Source organism: Oncorhynchus mykiss, unplaced genomic scaffold (assembly GCF_013265735.2).
Source record: "Oncorhynchus mykiss isolate Arlee unplaced genomic scaffold, USDA_OmykA_1.1 un_scaffold_777, whole genome shotgun sequence".
NCBI lineage: Eukaryota > Metazoa > Chordata > Actinopteri > Salmoniformes > Salmonidae > Oncorhynchus > Oncorhynchus mykiss.
In genome coordinates this window covers 1-18,974 of record NW_023494224.1, presented here as the reverse complement: position 1 = coordinate 18,974, position 18,974 = coordinate 1, and the positions used below count along the sequence as shown (strand labels likewise).

At 44.3% G+C, this 18,974-nt stretch overlaps 2 protein-coding genes across 2 annotated transcripts; one reads left to right on the top strand and one right to left on the bottom strand.

The window, feature by feature from the left end:
* The first annotated feature begins 3,244 nt into the window (after nucleotides 1-3,244).
* Nucleotides 3,245-14,007, top strand: LOC110522041 (TATA box-binding protein-associated factor RNA polymerase I subunit A-like). The gene is given in 10 exon segments (XM_036974633.1): nucleotides 3,245-3,442; nucleotides 3,540-3,653; nucleotides 7,328-7,442; nucleotides 9,366-9,449; nucleotides 9,664-9,785; nucleotides 10,048-10,206; nucleotides 10,749-10,815; nucleotides 11,072-11,195; nucleotides 11,373-11,530; nucleotides 11,798-14,007. Coding segments are annotated over 10 exon segments (1,266 nt in total). The 5' UTR covers nucleotides 3,245-3,259; the 3' UTR covers nucleotides 11,938-14,007.
* A 1,304-nt stretch (nucleotides 14,008-15,311) lies between these two features.
* On the bottom strand, nucleotides 15,312-17,704 carry LOC118962502 (extensin-like; the record flags this gene model as incomplete). The annotated part of the gene is made up of 5 exons (XM_036974631.1): nucleotides 15,312-15,862; nucleotides 16,006-16,354; nucleotides 17,250-17,306; nucleotides 17,496-17,542; nucleotides 17,646-17,704. Coding segments are annotated over 5 exons (778 nt in total), but the record flags the coding sequence as incomplete, so codon positions are not given.
* Between the last annotated feature and the right edge of the window lie 1,270 nt (nucleotides 17,705-18,974).

Genomic DNA, 18,974 nt, shown 5'->3' with positions numbered 1-18,974 from the left:
TAGACAGAAGCTGTTTTTCAGTCTCTCGATCTCAAGGCCATCAGACTGCGAAACATCACTAGCACATCAGAGGCGGCTGCCTATAGACAAAGATTTGGAATCACTGCCAATTTTAGAAATGGATCACTGCCACTTGAATAATGTTTCCGTATCTAGCATTACTCATCTCATCACGAACCAGCTCGAAGTTCGTAACAAAAAGGAGACAAGGTGGAGATAAGGAATAACAAAATATATTTATTAACTGAAGTAAACTAAATACAATTAACAATGGTGAGTGTTTGTGTGCATAAAGGTGATAATGAAGAGTGTTGAAAGGTACCAAAGCAACCAAATGGCCACAAAAATGCCACAACCAAAATCTATAAGTGTGCATGCATGGAGGGTCTCCCCAATGAATGGGGAATTGGTGCATTTATCCGGGGACACACCCGGGCCCAGGTGTGTCCCATGTCACTGACGACCCTCCCAGCTCAGCCCGCCAACATCCTAATAAGGAAAACAAGAGCAAAGCGAAAGAATACGGCAGACAGAGCAGGAGGGTCGTCACAATATGTAAAAACTGCACTCCACACTATTCTACGGTATCTTAGGTCACTTTTCAATTGTGTTTACATATTGCATCACACCATCTCATATGTATATACTGTATTGTATTCTATAAATCAAATAAAATGTTATTTGTCACATGCGCTGAATACAACAGGTGTAGTAGACCTTACAGTGAAATGCTTACTTACAAGCCCCTAACCAACAATGTAGTTTAAAAAATATGAATAAGAAATAAAAGGAACAAGTAATTAAAGAGCAGCAGTAAAATTACAGTAGTGAGACTATATACAGGGGTACCGGTACTGAGTCAATGTGCGGGGGCACTGGTTAGTCGAGGTAATATGTACATGTAGGTAGAGTTATTAAAGTGACTATGCACAGATAATAACAGAGTAGCAGCGGTGTAAGAGGGGGGTGGGGGGCAATCCAAAAAGTCTGGGTAGCCATTTGATTAGATGTTCAGAAGTCTTATGGCTTGGGGTTAGAAGCTGTTTAGAAGCCACTTGGACCTAGACTTGGCGCTCCGGTACCGCTTGCCGTGCGGTAGCTGAGAGAACAGTCTATGACTAGGGTGGCTGGAGTCTGACAATTTTTATGGCCTTCCTCTGACACCGCCTGGTATAGAGGTTCCGGATGGCAGAAAGCTTGGCTCCAGTGATGTACTAAGCCGTACGCACTACCCTCTGTAGTGCTTTGCAGTCGGAGGCCGAGCAGTTGCCATACATGGCAGTGATGCAACCAGTCAAGATGCTCTCGATGGTGCAGCTGTAGAACCTTTTGAGGATCTGAGGACCCATGACAAATCTTTTCAGTCCCCTGAGGGGGAATAGGTTATGTTGTGGCCTCTTCATAACTGTCTTGGTGTGCTTGGACCATGTTAGTTGGTTGGTGATGTGGACACCAAGGAACTTGAAGCTCTCAACCTGCTCCACCACTACAGCCCAGTAGATGTTAATTGGGGCGTGCTCAATCCTCTTTTTCCTGTAGTCCACAATCTCCTTTGTCTTGATCACATTGAGGGAGAGGTTGTTGTCCTGAAACCACACGGCCAGGTCTCTGACCTCCTCCCTATATAGGCTGTCTCGTTGTTGTCGGTGATCAGACCTACCACTGTTGTGTCATCTGCAAACTTAATGATGGTGTTGGAGTCATGCAGTCATGAGTGAACAGGGAGTAGAGGAGGCATCCCTGAGTCGCCTCATCACTGTTGTCGTTGAGACTGGTGTTTTGCGGATACTATTTAATGAAGCTGCCAGGTGAGGACTTGTGAGGCGTCTGTTTCTCTAACTAGACACTAATGTACTTGTCCTCTTGCTCAATTGTGCACTGCAGCCTCCCACTCCTCTTTCTATTCTGGTTAGAGGCAGTTTGGTCTGTTCTGTGAAGGGAGTAGTACACTGTGTTGTACGAAATCTTCAGTTTCTTGACAATTTTCTTGCATGGAATAGCCTTCATTTCTTAGAACAAGAACTGACGAGTCTCAGAAGAAAGCCTTTGTTTCTGGCCATTTTGAGCCTGTAATTGCTGATGCTCAAAAATACTCAACTAGTCTAAAGAAGACCAGTTCTGTTGCTTTCTTAATCAGAATAACAGTTTTCAGCTGTGTTAACATAAATGCAGAAGGGTTTGGTTGCTGATAATGGGCCTCTGTACGCCTATGTAGATATTCCATTCAAAATCTGCCATTTCCAGCTACAATAGTCATTTACAACATTAACAATGTCTACACCCTATTTCTGATCAATTTGATGTTATTTTAATGGTTAGAAAAAAGCCTTTTTTCAAAAACAAGGACATTTCTAAGTGACCCCAAACTTTTGAACGGTAGTATGTGTGTGTGTGTGTGTGTGTGTGTGTGTGTGTGTGTGTGTGTGTGTGTGTGTGTGTGTGTGTATATATATATATATTCCTTACTTAGATTTACATATATTTTGTGTATATGTTGTGAAACTGTTAGATATGATTTGTTAGATATTACCGCACTGTCGGAGCTAGAAGCACAAGCATTTCACTACACCCACAATAACATCTGCTGAACACTTGTATGTGACCAATACATTTGATTTGATTAGTGTTGCAGCTAGTACTGAGATGCAGTGCCTTAGACTGCTGCGCCACTCGGGAGCCCTTTCTGCCTATTCTCAATATCTCAAGTATTGCCTTTATTAGTTAAAATTATGTTTGGGGTTTCTTGTGCTGTGTGACCCGTTCCTCACCATATTTACCTTTCACTGCATTTCTCCTCCCCCCTCTGTGTTTGGTGTTTTTGTATCAAATAGTTCAGTCTGACTGTTGCACTGACTTAAATTTGTGCGGTCAGCCTCATCTCCTATTTCATTACATATGGGTGACGACCCAACGGATTGGTCAATTCAACCTATTCCTCAATCTGATTAACAAAAATTAGGCTAAACTCATTTTTAACACTCATTTTAAACATCAGTGCCCGACCTCACGAATGCTCTTGTGGCTGAATGGAAGCAAGTCCCCGCAGCAATGTTCCAACATTAAGTGGAAAGCCTTCCCTGAAGAGTGGAGGCTGTTATGTTTAGCAAAGGGGGGTTACAGCTCCATATTAATGCCTGTGATTTTGGAATGAGATGTTGGACGAGCAGCTGTCCACATACCTTTGGTCATGTAGTGTATGTTAATGCCCAATTTTTATCATTTTCATCTATACATAAGATGCTCTTATTAACCAGTGGCAATGTCTGTTGTTTCATTAGAGACACCCCGTGAGACTGGCTTTCACAAGACCACAAGGAACTGCCTCCAGCACATCAGGGAGGTCTTGCTGCACCATAGATGGCAGGATGCCGCAGAGTACATGGCCAGTTACTCACAGACACTGGAGGATACCACCGCAAACATGCCACAACTCTACGCTGAGGTAGGTCAATCGTTGCACCGACTGAAACTCTCACAAAGGGTAGCTGAGAGGTACTGTATAAATGCTAAGTTTGATTTCTTCAAACTTTGTCTTTCAGATCATTTGGAGGATAGGCACAGAGATACTACACCACCATCCCGACTCGACGCTGGAAGACTACAACAGTTTCTATGAGCGAGTGAAACACTCAGGAGTAAAGCATTACCTGAAGGTAGGTTCCATAATTGACCTCTTGATCTCTACACTATCAGCCCAACTAAAGGACCCTAAGTCAATAGGTGAAAAAATAAGTTAATGTAGGACAGTCAACATGTCCATACTTTTGTTATGAAGCAATTATGACACCTTCAAAAACAAACAAATAGATGGAATGTGTAAACAATGTGTTTGCAATGGAAGTGTATGCCAATGTGCATTTAAGAATTGCTTTGTCGGAAACTATGCAGTTTTTTGTTTTTTTACGTGTTATTTCTTACATTAGTACCCCAGGTCATCTTAGGTTTCATTACATACAGTCGAGAAGAACTACTGAATATAAGATCAGCATCAACTCACCATCAGTACGACCAAGAATATGTTTTTCGCGACGCGGATCCTGTGTTCTGCCTTACAAACAGGACAACGGAGTGGATCCTATGCAGCGACCCAAAAAAACGACTCCGAAAGAGAGGGAAACGAGGCGGTCTTCTGGTCAGACTCCGGAGACGGGCACAGCGCGCACCACTCCCTAGCATTCTTCTTGCCAATGTCCAGTCTCTTGACAACAAGGTTGATGAAATCCGAGCAAGGGTAGCATTCCAGAGGGACATCAGAGACTGTAACGTCCTTTGCTTCACTGAAACATGGCTCACTGGAGAGACGCTATCCGAAGCGGTGCAGCCAACGGGTTTCTCCACACATCGCGCAGACAGAAACAAACATCTTTCTGGTAAGAAGAGGGGCGGGGGCGTATGCCTCATGGCCAACGTGACATGGTGCGATGAAAGAAACATACAGGAACTCAAATCCTTCTGTTCACCTGATTTAGAATTCCTCACAATCAAATGTAGACCGCATTATCTACCAAGAGAATTCTCTTCGATTATAATCACAGCCGTATATATCCCCCCCCAAGCAGACACATCGATGGCTCTGAACGAACTTTATTTAACTCTCTGCAAACTGGAAACAATTTATCCGGAGGCTGCATTCATTGTAGCTGGGGATTTTAACAAGGCTAATCTGAAAACAAGACTCCCCAAATTTTATCAGCATATCGATTGCGCAACCAGGGGAGGAAAGACCTTGGACCATTGTTACTCTAACTTCCGCGACGCATATAAGGCCCTGCCCCGCCCCCCTTTCGGAAAAGCTGACCACGACTCCATTTTGTTGATCCCTGCCTACAGACAGAAACTAAAACAAGAGGCTCCCACGCTGAGGTCTGTCCAACGCTGGTCCGACCAAGCTGACTCCACACTCCAAGACTGCTTCCATCACGTGGACTGGGAGATGTTTCGTATTGCGTCAGATAACAACATTGACAAATACGCTGATTCGGTGTGCGAGTTCATTAGAACGTGCGTTGAAGATGTCGTTCCCATAGCAACGATTAAAACATTCCCTAACCAGAAACCGTGGATTGATGGCAGCATTCGTGTGAAACTGAAAGCGCGAACCACTGCTTTTAATCAGGGCAAGGTGTCTGGTAACATGACCGAATACAAACAGTGCAGCTATTCCCTCCGCAAGGCTATCAAACAAGCTAAGCGCCAGTACAGAGACAAAGTAGAATCTCAATTCAACGGCTCAGACACAAGAGGCATGTGGCAGGGTCTACAGTCAATCACGGACTACAGGAAGAAATCCAGCCCAGTCACGGACCAGGATGTCTTGCTCCCAGGCAGACTAAATAACTTTTTTGCCCGCTTTGAGGACAATACAGTGCCACTGACACGGCCTGCAACGAAAACATGCGGTCTCTCCTTCACTGCAGCCGAGGTGAGTAAGACATTTAAACGTGTTAACCCTCGCAAGGCTGCAGGCCCAGATGGCATCCCCAGCCGCGCCCTCAGAGCATGCGCAGACCAGCTGGCCGGTGTGTTTACGGACATATTCAATCAATCCCTATACCAGTCTGCTGTTCCCACATGCTTCAAGAGGGCCACCATTGTTCCTGTTCCCAAGAAAGCTAAGGTAACTGAGCTAAATGACTACCGCCCCGTAGCACTCACATCCGTCATCATGAAGTGCTTTGAGAGACTAGTCAAGGACCATATCACCTCCACCCTACCTGACACCCTAGACCCACTCCAATTTGCTTACCGCCCAAATAGGTCCACAGACGATGCAATCTCAACCACACTGCACACTGCCCTAACCCATCTGGACAAGAGGAATACCTATGTGAGAATGCTGTTCATCGACTACAGCTCGGCATTCAACACCATAGTACCCTCCAAGCTCGTCATCAAGCTCGAGACCCTGGGTCTCGACCCCGCCCTGTGCAACTGGGTACTGGACTTCCTGACGGGCCGCCCCCAGGTGGTGAGGGTAGGCAACAACATCTCCTCCCCGCTGATCCTCAACACTGGGGCCCCACAAGGGTGCGTTCTGAGCCCTCTCCTGTACTCCCTGTTCACCCACGACTGCGTGGCCACGCACGCCTCCAACTCAATCATCAAGTTTGCGGACGACACAACAGTGGTAGGCTTGATTACCAACAACGATGAGACGGCCTACAGGGAGGAGGTGAGGGCCCTCGAAGTGTGGTGTCAGGAAAACAACCTCACACTCAACGTCAACAAAACTAAGGAGATGATTGTGGACTTCAGGAAACAGCAGAGGGAACACCCCCCTATCCACATCGATGGAACAGTAGTGGAGAGGGTAGCAAGTTTTAAGTTCCTCGGCATACACATCACAGACAAACTGAATTGGTCCACTCACACAGACAGTATCGTGAAGAAGGCGCAGCAGCGCCTCTTCAACCTCAGGAGGCTGAAGAAATTCGGCTTGTCACCAAAAGCACTCACAAACTTCTACAGATGCACAATCGAGAGCATCCTGGCGGGCTGTATCACCGCCTGGTATGGCAACTGCACCGCCCTCAACCGTAAGGCTCTCCAGAGGGTAGTGAGGTCTGCACAACGCATCACCGGGGGCAAACTACCTGCCCTCCAGGACACCTACACCACCCGATGTCACAGGAAGGCCATAAAGATCATCAAGGACATCAACCACCCGAGCCACTGCCTGTTCACCCCGCTATCATCCAGAAGGCGAGGTCAGTACAGGTGCATCAAAGCTGGGACCGAGAGACTGAAAAACAGCTTCTATCTCAAGGCCATCAGACTGTTAAACAGCCACCACTAACACTGAGTGGCTGCTGCCAACACACTGACACTGACTCAACTCCAGCCACTTTAATAATGGGAATTGATGGGAAATGATGTAAATATATCACTAGCCACTTTAAACAATGCTACCTTATATAAATGTTACTTACCCTACATTATTCATCTCATATGCATACGTATATACTGTACTCTATATCATCGACGGTATCCTTATGTAATACATGTATCACTAGCCACTTTATACTATACTATGCCACTTTGTTTACATACTCATCTCATTTGTACATACTGTACCCGATACCATCTACTGTATCTTGCCTATGCTGCTCTGTACCATCACTCATTCATATATCCTTATGTACATATTCTTTATCCCCTTACACTGTGTACAAGACAGTAGTTTTGGAATTGTTAGTTAGATTACTTGTTATTACTGCATTGTCGGAACTAGAAGCACAAGCATTTCGCTACACTCGCATTAACATCTGCTAACCATGTGTATGTGACAAATAAAATTTGATTTGATTTGATTTGATTTGACCTGAAGGTCTGTCTGGAGCACTCGTTCCATCTCCTGGTCAATGGGCAGTTTGAGGATGCCAAGATTCAGCTGTCCATCGCTGAGAGCTGGAGGTATGGCAAGCAGTCAGCCGGTCAGTCCCAGAGGATTAGGCAACGAAAACATGCGGCCTCTCCTTCACTGCAGCCGAGGTGAGTAAGACATTTAAACGTGTTAACCCTCGCAAGGCTGCAGGCCCAGACGGCATCCCCAGCCGCGCCCTCAGAGCATGCGCAGACCAGCTGGCCGGTGTGTTTACGAACATATTCAATCAATCCCTATACCAGTCTGCTGTTCCCACATGCTTCAAGAGGGCCACCATTGTTCCTGTTCCCAAGAAAGATAAGGTAACTGAGCTAAACGACTACCGCCCCGTAGCACTCACTTCCGTCATCATGAAGTGCTTTGAGAGACTAGTCAAGGACCATATCACCTCCACCCTACCTGACACCCTAGACCCACTCCAATTTGCTTACCGCCCAAATAGGTCCACAGACGATGCAATCTCAACCACACTGCACACTGCCCTAACCCATCTGGACAAGAGGAATACCTATGTGAGAATGCTGTTCATTGACTACAGCTCGGCATTCAACACCATAGTACCCTCCAAGCTCGTCATCAAGCTCGAGACCCTGGGTCTTGACCCCGCCCTGTGCAACTGGGTACTGGACTTCCTGACGGGCCGCCCCCAGGTGGTGAGGGTAGGCAACATCATCTCCTCCCCGCTGATCCTCAACACTGGGGCCCCACAAGGGTGCGTTCTGAGCCCTCTCCTGTACTCCCTGTTCACCCACGACTGCGTGGCCACGCACGCCTCCAACTCAATCATCAAGTTTGCGGACGACACAACAGTGGTAGGCTTGATTACCAACAACGACGAGACAGCCTACAGGGAGGAGGTGAGGGCCCTCGGAGTGTGGTGTCAGGAAAATAACCTCACACTCAACGTCAACAAAACTAAGGAGATGATTGTGGACTTCAGGAAACAGCAGAGGGAACACCCCCCTATCCACATCGATGGAACAGTAGTGGAGAGGGTAGCAAGTTTTAAGTTCCTCGGCATACACATCACAGACAAACTGAATTGGTCCACCCACACAGACAGCATCGCGAAGAAGGCGCAGCAGGCCTCTTCAACCTCAGGAGGCTGAAGAAATTTGGCTTGTCACCAAAAGCACTCACAAACTTCTACAGATGCACAATCGAGAGCATCCTGGCGGGCTGTATCACCGCCTGGTACGGCAACTGCTCCGCCCTCAACCGTAAGGCTCTCCAGAGGGTAGTGAGGTCTGCACAACGCATCACCGGGGGCAAACTACCTGCCCTCCAGGACACCTACACCACCCGATGTTACAGGAAGGCCATAAAGATCATCAAGGACATCAACCACCCGAGCCACTGCCTGTTCACCCCGCTATCATCCAGAAGGCGAGGTCAGTACAGGTGCATCAAAGCTGGGACCAAGAGACTGAAAAACAGCTTCTATCTCAAGGCCATCAGACTGTTAAACAGCCACCACTAACATTGAGTGGCTGCTGCCAACACACTGACACTGACTCAACTCCAGCCACTTTAATAATGGGAATTGATGGGAAATGATGTAAATACTGTATATCACTAGCCACTTTAAACAATGCTACCTTATATAATGTTACTTACCCTACATTATTCATCTCATATGCATACGTATATACTGTACTCTATATCATCGACTGTATCCTCATGTAATACATGTATCACTAGCCACTTTAACTATGCCACTTTGTTTACATACTCATCTCATATGTATATACTGTACTCGATACCATCTACTGTATCTTGCCTATGCTGCTCTGTACCATCACTCATTCATATATCCTTATGTACATATTCTTTATCCCCTTACACTGTGTATAAGACAGTAGTTTTGGAATTGTTAGTTAGATTACTTGTTGGTTATTACTGCATTGTCGGAACTAGAAGCACAAGCATTTCGCTACACTCGCATTAACATCTGCTAACCATGTGTATGTGACAAATAAAATTTGATTTGATTTGATCCGGGCCTATAGTGGCTTCCTGGATTACTTAATCTGGTGTGACAAGAAAGCCACTGCATCCAGCACAGGTAAGAGGACACCTGGCAACCCCCAAGTATCCATTTTTCATTGGTTTCAATGACATTGGGATAGTGGAAATCCTTAGGTTACCATCTACTGGCCAGATAATGTAACCGCGTCTTTAGGGACAATTCCAATACATTTCAAAAAGCATGGCCAAATAAAATGTAACCATAACCTGTGGTTGTGCTTTGGCTTAACATGGACTTTAACATATTTTAGATGAGTATGATGCAGCTGTCAACCAAGAAATGCATAGCTACTTCCGACAATCTTCTGTGAACCTGAAGGAGATCATGAAGCTTCCTGGCGTCTGGGATCCTTTTGTTCTGAGTTACATTGATGTAAGTACTGCTTCGTGTTCAGTAGGCATGAAACAAGAACAATTTCCAAACCAAACGGTAACATACTACCTGAATTTGTCCAGTAAAAATACTTGTTTTCATTTTTCCGTTTCAAAACGATTTACTACAATTTGCCCTACTTAACATGGCCCCTGGCATCCCCTTTTTCCATCATTGTTTTACTTTTCCATCATTGAACTACTTTCCCTTATCAGACTACCTATGATGATCTAATGTTTTGACTTGCGCGTGCCAATGGCAGATGCTGGAATTCTACAACGATCACGAGGGAGCTGTGAAGGTTCTAAATGACTATGCCTATGACGACAGTTTCCCACCCAACCCCAATGCCCATGTCTACCTATACCGGTACATGAAGAAACAGAACCACCCACTGAAGAAACTTCTCAAAGTGCTGAAGGTAGTACTGAGGCCATTGTTGTTCTTAACATGGGAATCTAGCTGAAATGTTGGGCACTATTATCATTATTAAAGGCCCAGTGCAGTAAAATATTTTCCTGTGTTTTATATACATTTCCACAGGTTTGAATAATACTGTGAAAATGTATAATGTCCTTTTGGTGTATGAGTTGGTTGAAGAGACGCCTGAAATGTCCGCCTGTTTTTGGTGGGGTGGAGTTTTGGTCTGCCTGGTGACATCACCAGGTGGTCAATTTGTTAATAGACCAATAAGAAAGAGTTCCAAACGTCTCTGCCAATAACAGCTAGTTTTCGGATTTCCCCTCCCCACAAAGACCTCTCCCAGACAGTACTAGCAAAATTCTTGCTTTAGAAATGGTTCTTTGCTAAGAAGCAATTTGTTTCTTTTTGACCATTTCATTTTAAAACAATCACAGTAAGGTGAAATCTCTAGGCTACAGTTAGTCCTGTACTCTGCCCCTCAATAGCCTACTGGTACTGTACTGTTTAATGAGTCCATGTTTTTGATGACATTTGCCTTAGATCCTGCATACATTGGTCCCAAGTCATGAGTTGATGCCAGAATACTGTTCTCTTCTGGTAGAGTCGGGTATGTGAATATAGAATAATAATAACAATATATTGATTTTGAGTGTCTTAAAGGGACAATGGGGTGTAAAATGAGGGGAAACTAGTAATTTTAAAGTCTATCTTGATGTTTTAGTCATTTTTCAATGTTTTTGTGCGTGTTTCTGTCCTCGGGCTTTTTTACGCATTCAGATGAATGTGTTTGGTGGATGTGTTCTTCACATTGATGTTGGTCCTATGAAGGTGTTCATAGTAAAGGATGAGTTTTTTTTCCCCAGAGAATGAGGGTGATCTTCAGAAGGCTCTAGGTGTGGTTCTGGATCTCCTGGACTACTCCAGTTGGAGGAGCAACTTGGATGTCTGGAACCATTTGATGAACATCATCAAGAGACTGAGGATGAAGTAAGGATGGCTGCATGAATCCACACTACTCTCTCTCAAAAGGAGGACATTGAAAATGCACTCCCTTTGAATAAATTAAATTCGGCATACATTGCTTGTCTCTTCTCATGGCAAATTGGCAAGTCCTTATGTCATGCTTCATTTGTGCCAATTCCACGGATTTATATTTTCCTTTAGAAAACAATGGCTGAAGATTTTTGCAGAGGAGATGGGGTACAGAAAGGACTGGTGGCTAGCAATACACTTCTCAACATTCCAGGCCAGGAAAGATTCGGCAGAGAATAGAGAGCTACTGGAAGTGAAGAGCTTTGTTGTTGGAGCCTTTTGTCCTCACTGTAAGTAAAGCTACACGGTAACACCTTTTATTTTCTTGAGTATTACTTTCTTTCAGTTGTGTGAAATTAAGATGTCCCCACTTATTATCAGTATTTGCAGCATTGGCACTATGCGGAAAAATATCCAATTAGTTTAAGAATACACGTTTACTTCCTTGAACCACCATGCTTGGCTATCCTTAGGTCTAGTTTTTCCTGGTTCTGATAGTGGAAAAGTGGCAGTATGACATCTTATGTAGTCCAACCCATTGTTGTCTCTTTTGCCAGATGCCTCCATGTACTGCGGTGTTGGTAAGGCAGCCCGAAAAGGAGTGACTTCTGATGCTCGAAAGGCTAAGAGGAATCCTAAACCGCTAAAAAATATAAGAAGGCTCCGGAGAGAAAGGGGACAGCAAAGCCAAGACTGACCTTGAGGAAGCTCCTGGAATGCCACCAGGCACAGTGGCGAGAACAAACATTTAGAAAATGTGTGAAGAGCTTCTACCATTGCCAAGATCGGCAGGCATGACCACCTCATACAGTCATCAGGTCAGACACTCTCCCCTTCCATGACAGGTGTTCCAACTTCATTATTTTCTTGTCTAGACTGTTCTTGGTTATCTGCATACAGTAGTTGCAGCCGCGATGACCATTCTCCACCTTCAGAAGGCAGGCCTCTCATTGCACTGCAATGTATGATGCGTTAAATTCTGTGATTGTCCACCAGGGAGCACTCAAGCTATGGCTACGTTTTTGAGTTGCTCTGCAGGCTGCTGCTCCGTCGTTTTTAAAAGAAGATGAGGCAGAAATTGAAGCATGTGTTCACTGTGGTAGTTGGTCGGGAATAGGGAGGTTGGGTGTGCTGCAGTATTAAGTCTAGGAGGTAATAAGCTCTGAGGCAGGTGTGGCCTCAACTGAACTTCCGCTGATTCATGGAGAACCCGCCTCCACTCACATCAGCAATACTAAACCCAGCTGGCCCAAATGCCACAACCTCAACTCTGTGATAGGACGGCCCTGGATGACACATATTAACTACAGCGGTGACAACGCACTACTGTATAATGCTGCTTCGTAACCAAGTGGGAGGTGGGAATTTAGCAGTTGTGAAGTCGTAAATACCAGTTGGATGCATTCACGTGCTTTGAAAAGATAATTTGGCTAATGACCAACAAGCTACCTAAACCATAAACTAAAAGCTATCATGCTGGTAAACAAATGAGTGTTAAAAAAACATATTAATAGATTGCTTTTTATAAATAATGATTTGTTGCATTTAATTGCAGAAAAATGCTGTTATCCAGGTCATTTCCTAAGTAGGTGAGGTCAGCATGTGGGAGAAGTGGGAGCTCAGGATGATGTATGAGTTTCCCACTAGTAATTACCAATTGGAGGGCCTTTCAAATATATTTTTCCCAGTTGTATATGGTAAATTCCCACTTGGTTACAAACGCATTTGACCCCTCTGGTGCCAATTAGCGATCACTTTTTTTCTCTCTTCTCTGCATGACGCTCAATGGAAAAGAAGAGTTGAGATAGCAATTGGTACTGTATGTCAAACAACCAGCAGAAAAACAACCAGCCTCGTCTTTATTCTTCCTCTGCCTTTCCCTTTGGGGATGAAAGAGGATCAACATGGTCATTGGTGCTCAAGTGGTGTATTGATGATGTCATATCCTGGTGCAAATTTCAAAATATCTCATTGTGCCCATTTGACACTGCCACAGTGAAAACATATAACTGCCCTGTTCATTTACTTACATCCTTATCACTGATCTAGCGTTATTTAATAGGTAAAAGTAATATATTGGGATATTTGCTTTAATCTATCCTATCACATTATATGTGTGATTACTTCAAGGATGGGAGGAAGGATGCATTTTTTAGCATTCAAAAAGGATTCTGAGATGCTATGTCATCCTGTTATAAAGGGAGTTGAAAAGGATGCTGCATGTAACTGAAGTTGACTTTTACCTTTGTTTTGAATGCTGTTCCCATCAAGGCCACAATGGCTAACCACTATTTAAACATTGTCTCCATTTTATTAACATTTTGATATTTTTTTGTTGTAATGGCACTAACTGAATACACTTATGGTGCTTTCAAGACATCTGGGAACTCTGAAAAAAATTGGTCAAATCATGACGTCAGTGATCTTCGGGTCGGAAAGTCAGAGCTCTAGAAAGGTGCCAGAGTTCCCAACTTGGAAGTCCGAGTTGGATGACTTAAAAGATTTCTCCCAGTCAGAGCTTGTTTTTTTCAGAGTTCCCGGTTGTCTTGAACACACTGAAGTCGGAGATTTCTGAGTTCCCAGTTGTTTTGAACACGGCATTAAGAGACACTAATCAGTGCATATTATTGTGTGTGCTGTCCGACAGGGTTGACGATTGTCAATACAGTGTTGTGCTTTTGGTAACAGGTTGTGAGAAAATGAACATTTATCATTGGACTGACAATTTACACTACTTTCATTTTTAATAAACAAAATGCTGTTTGAATAGTGGTCCTTCTTTACGCTTACTAAAGGAGCGAAACCAAACATGTCAAATTTTCACTGGGCTTGTTTGACATTGCAGGTGACTGCTGACTGATAAACAAATGACCTCGCATCATAAAATAAACAACTCATTATTCGTAGATCAGTTAGTCATAATGAATCACATATTTGATTCTCACGAACATAGCCACTGCCGTGTAAGACTAGCGAATGCTTTGCAGGAGTGCCCATAGTAATTACCAGAATTATCCACTTAAATCAGGAATAAACAGATGGGTATATACTGTAGCAGTTATTGTTAGCATATACAAAGACAGCAAATTCAAGTGTTGGGTGTCGACAAAAAATCCACTTACGTCATCATGATTAACCTTCAGTAGCTCCATTTATGGCGTCATATACTGTAGAAATGTACAATGTCAATACAAACCTAGAACGTGATGACAAACCCTGTTCATTCTACCTGCACTGTTTCTGTAGACTAGAGCAGGGTTTCGCAAACTCGGTCGTGATTCAAATAATCAAAGCTTGATGAGTTGATTAATAGAATCAACTGTGTAGTGCTAGGGCAAAAGGACTGAGTTTGGGAAACCCTGGACTATAGCATAAGACTCAAACGCTTGTATGCCCTTACTTTTCCCTGTGTCATTCACTCAGAACCACTTTCAGTGTACAGTATGGTGACAGGCAGAGCAGTGCCCAGCTACACAATAATTTGACAGCCTCGATAACAGTGTACATCATAACATTCCAGATATGCCAATAATCAGTCAAGTGTTTTGGTAGAGGTAAATAGTCAGTGGGTACAAAGAAAAGTTCTGGGACCTACAGAGAGTAAAACATTTCTAACCAAAGCATGCAATGATATACATTTAATGCAAATAGTCTTTAGTCACGTGCAAAAAAATAATTGCTTATTTTATTTTTATTGATAATAAATAGAAAAAATGTGATGCATTCCTGATGTAACATAACAAAAAGAAACAAATGTGAAACCAATGTAATATGACAGGTGTTCAGTTAGTGGGTGATTTACTGGCCTTTCACATGTAATGCAGCTACCCATACAAAACAAAATGCATTGTCAGACATTTCCTTTCAAATTAAAATGGATCGCAAAAGTTGTCATATGCGTCATATGAACAATAGAAAACTGCAGTATCTTTTACCAGTTTATTAATAAAATATCATAAGAACAGTAAATTACATCTGACTTTCAACCTTCCCTTTCAGTTCATTCTGAAGAGAGTTTTGGGAAGAGCTCAGATAATATGGTACTTCTGAAATGATTGATCAAGCAACCCAAAAGCTTGGGGTCCATTTATTTTTAATAATAATTTCCACAGGAAACCATGATAACATTGTGAAATGAATACAAAAATCAACATAATAACCTTTAAAAAAAAGCTCAGTCACACAATAGAAATGTTATTGCACAATAGGACCTCTTGCAGAGTAACAAGCCTCAGTACTACTCCTCTTCAAGTCTATTACATTTCAGACAAGAAACATAAGACATTGATTTTCTGATGCTTTAATAGGAACTAACTTTTTAGAAAGTTCTGTTGTTTGCAAGTATATTATATATATTTATTTTCTGTCTGAGTCCTGGGGGGCAGCTGTTGCCTGCTGGGACCTATAGTCTTGCCCCTGGCCCTGGGGGCCAGCGCCGGGCTGGGGGCCCACTGAAGAGTCATGGCCATGTGGGACCTGTGGCTGCACAGGGAAGTCTCTGGGGCCGACATGAGGGTATGGGGCCACCCCAGGGGGCAGGATGGAGTGATCAAGTGGTCCATAGTGCACGTAGGTATGTGGGGGTCCCATGGGTCGGGCCATAGGAGTGCTGCCGGAAACACCTAGGTAGAAGGAAAAATGAACAAACAAATTAAATATAACACTGTAGTACCAACATAACAATAGTATTTCAGTTGTGGTTAGCGATGCGAATAACAAAGACTCAACTTGAGATAAAAGCTGGGGGCCAGAATTCACCACCTACCGAATGGGGGAGGCACCGGTTCATAGTGAGAAGGTGGAGGAAGGTACCGGTTGTGTGGGGAAGGGGGACTGTAAGCACCAGGAGTTGGACGCCGATGTCCGGGTGGTATCAACGGGTGTCCGTTAGGCGGTGGGGGTCCAGGAGGCATCATGCCTGAGTGTCCGTTGTCTGGTCGGTACACGGGAGGCATGAAGGGTGGGGGAGGAGGGATGTGGTGGCGTCCGGGAATGGGACGGTAGCAGAGTCCGGAGGGATGGCTGATGACTGGTCTGAGGGGGCCGGGTCTTGAGTCGGGGGGGGGCCTGACTGGAGAGACCAGCAGGGAGCCAGGACCCTGAGGTCGAGTGTTCTAGAGGAACAACAACAAAAAATATTAAAACAAGAATAGCAATAGGTCCATTGTACTTGTAGCCCTGCTGCTGGCACCAACAATGAGAGTCCCTTTCATCTGATTCAAACAGTTTCGTTAGGTTAGAACAAAAACAAACAATTATGCACTGTGAGAAAGACAACAATATCCCACTAATAATAAGTCAAGTTACACAGTCCCACAAGAATCACACAACCAAGTGCTACACACCGATTCAGAATCAGGACCGTTTTCCACAAAGCATTAACCTCAAAAACACACACAGCTTTAAATGATAACACATTTGAGATATCCATCATGTAGTTGTGCTGAAGTTATGGCTTTGTAGAACAGTGTCACCAATTCATTCAGTGGGGGTTCAGAGGGAGGGTGGGTGTTTGTAATATAGGGAAAAATAAAAAGGAGCTTACAGACGGGCCACGGGGAGCGGCAAAGGTCTTCAGACTTCAATGGGACTAGGGCGGCAAAAGGCAAGCAGTTTTGCAATTGTCGCCGTTCGTGGTACTCACTCCAGTGAGCTGCGGCGTTGGCTCTACGCTCAAGGCTTCAAATATGCATGGTTGACCATTGAGCAGAGGTCCATCTCGCCCAACCAACCAATGTTTTAAAATCACAAACCGTCGAGCTGACAACAACCGAGACCGCTGGCATCTACACACAGTAGGCAGAAATGTTCAGTTTACCGCAGCCCGTCTGTAAGCTCCTTAAAACAAGCAACCACGCATGTCAGACTCCAGCCAGCAATGTTAAGTCTGACAACCCTGTGAAGCCACTACCCCGCTGACTGCCACTCCAGCACTGATCACGGCTGGGGTAAGCATGCTCACACACACATCCACATCCCTGCCACTGCTGCCTCCAACATAATACTCACTGCCTCTGGGTTCTCTGTGGAGGCCTGGGCCTCAGCCTGTGACTCTAGTGGAGCGGTCTGTTTAGTGCAAACACACCCACATGATGGAGGAACAGGGGGGAGAGATGCCCATAAGACGTAAGGACTCACGGTGTTTCGTTGAAACTTTCCTTCTCTAGTTCCATGTCACTTTTTCCCTCCTGACATTGTTACGTAATAAGGAAGTAAATAACCTGTGGACATTTTCAGTCAATTTGAGACACTTACCGAGCTGCCCAGATCGCTTGGTGAGGATGTACTTGGGGCCATGGTGTCTGTGGAGGATAAAAAGGGCAGAATGAATTAGAGATTTAGGATAAGGGCTCGATTAGGGATAATACCACATCAACCCTCATTGACAAAAAATACAATCCCTACCAGGTCTAGAAGCCACTGGGTGTTTGTGGTCAGGAGGGTAACGCCGCGAGGTCGTGGTCCTGTTGGACAATAAATACACTGTGATACATCAACGTAAAAACGTCAAATCTTCTAGAATGCTAACCTTGGCTCTCCTGTTTGTCATTAGGCACCTGACTCAAGACCACGTTACTGGTTCATGCTACCATCTATTTATAGCAAAGTCTGGTCTATTTGCAGTCCGAGGAAAATGTTTGGTCATGTCATGGTAGGATATTATTCTTCCAGAACTAGAAGTACCAGTACCAGAATATTTGAGATTCTTCAAGAAGCCACCCTTTGCCTTGATGACAGCTTTGCACACTTTTAGCATTCTCTCAACCAGCTTCATGAGGTAGTCACCTGGACTGCATTTCAATTAACAGGTGTGCCTTGTTAAAAGTTCATTTGTGTAATTTCTTTCCTTCTTAATGCATTTGAGCCAATCAGTTGTGTTGTGACAAGGTAGGGTGTTATAAAGATGGTATTGTACCAAATAGGGCTAAGTCCATATTATGGCAAGAACAGCTCAAATAAGCAAAAAGAAACAGTCCATTACTTTAAGACATGAAGATCAGTCAATCTGGAAAATTTCAAGAACTTTAAAGTTTCTTTAAGTGCAGTCGCAAAACCATCAAGCTCTATTATCCAACAGACACATCTCAACATCAACTGTTCAGAGGAGACCACGTGAAGCAGGCCTTCATGGTCGAATTGCTGCAAAGAAACCACTAAAAGGACACCAATAAGAAGAGACTTGCTTGGGCCAATGAACAAGAGCAATGGAGATGAGGACTGACAGAAATCTGTCCTTTGGTCTGAAGAGTACAAATGTGAGAGTTTTTGGTTCCAACCTTCGTGTCTTTTTGAGACGCAGAGTAGGTGAACGGATGATCTCCATATGTGTGGTTTCCCACCGTGGAGCATGGAGGTGGTGTGGTGTGATAGTGCTTTGCTGGTGACAACGGTCACCGATTTATTTAGAATTCAAGGGACACTTAACCAGCATGGCTACCACAGCAGTGGTACGGCATCCCATCTGGTTTGCGCTTAGTGGGACTATCATTTGTTTTTCAACAGGACAATGACCCAACACACATCCAGGCTGTGTAAGAGCTATTTGACCAAGGAGAGTGATGGAGTGCTGCATCAGATGGCCTGGCCTCCACAATCACCCGACCTCAACCAATTGAGATGGTTTGGGATGAGTTTGACCCCAGAGTGTAGGAAAAGCAGCCAACAATAGACTGTTGGAAAAGCATTTCAGGTGAAGCTGGTTGAGAGAATGCCAAAGAGTGTGCAAAGGTGTCA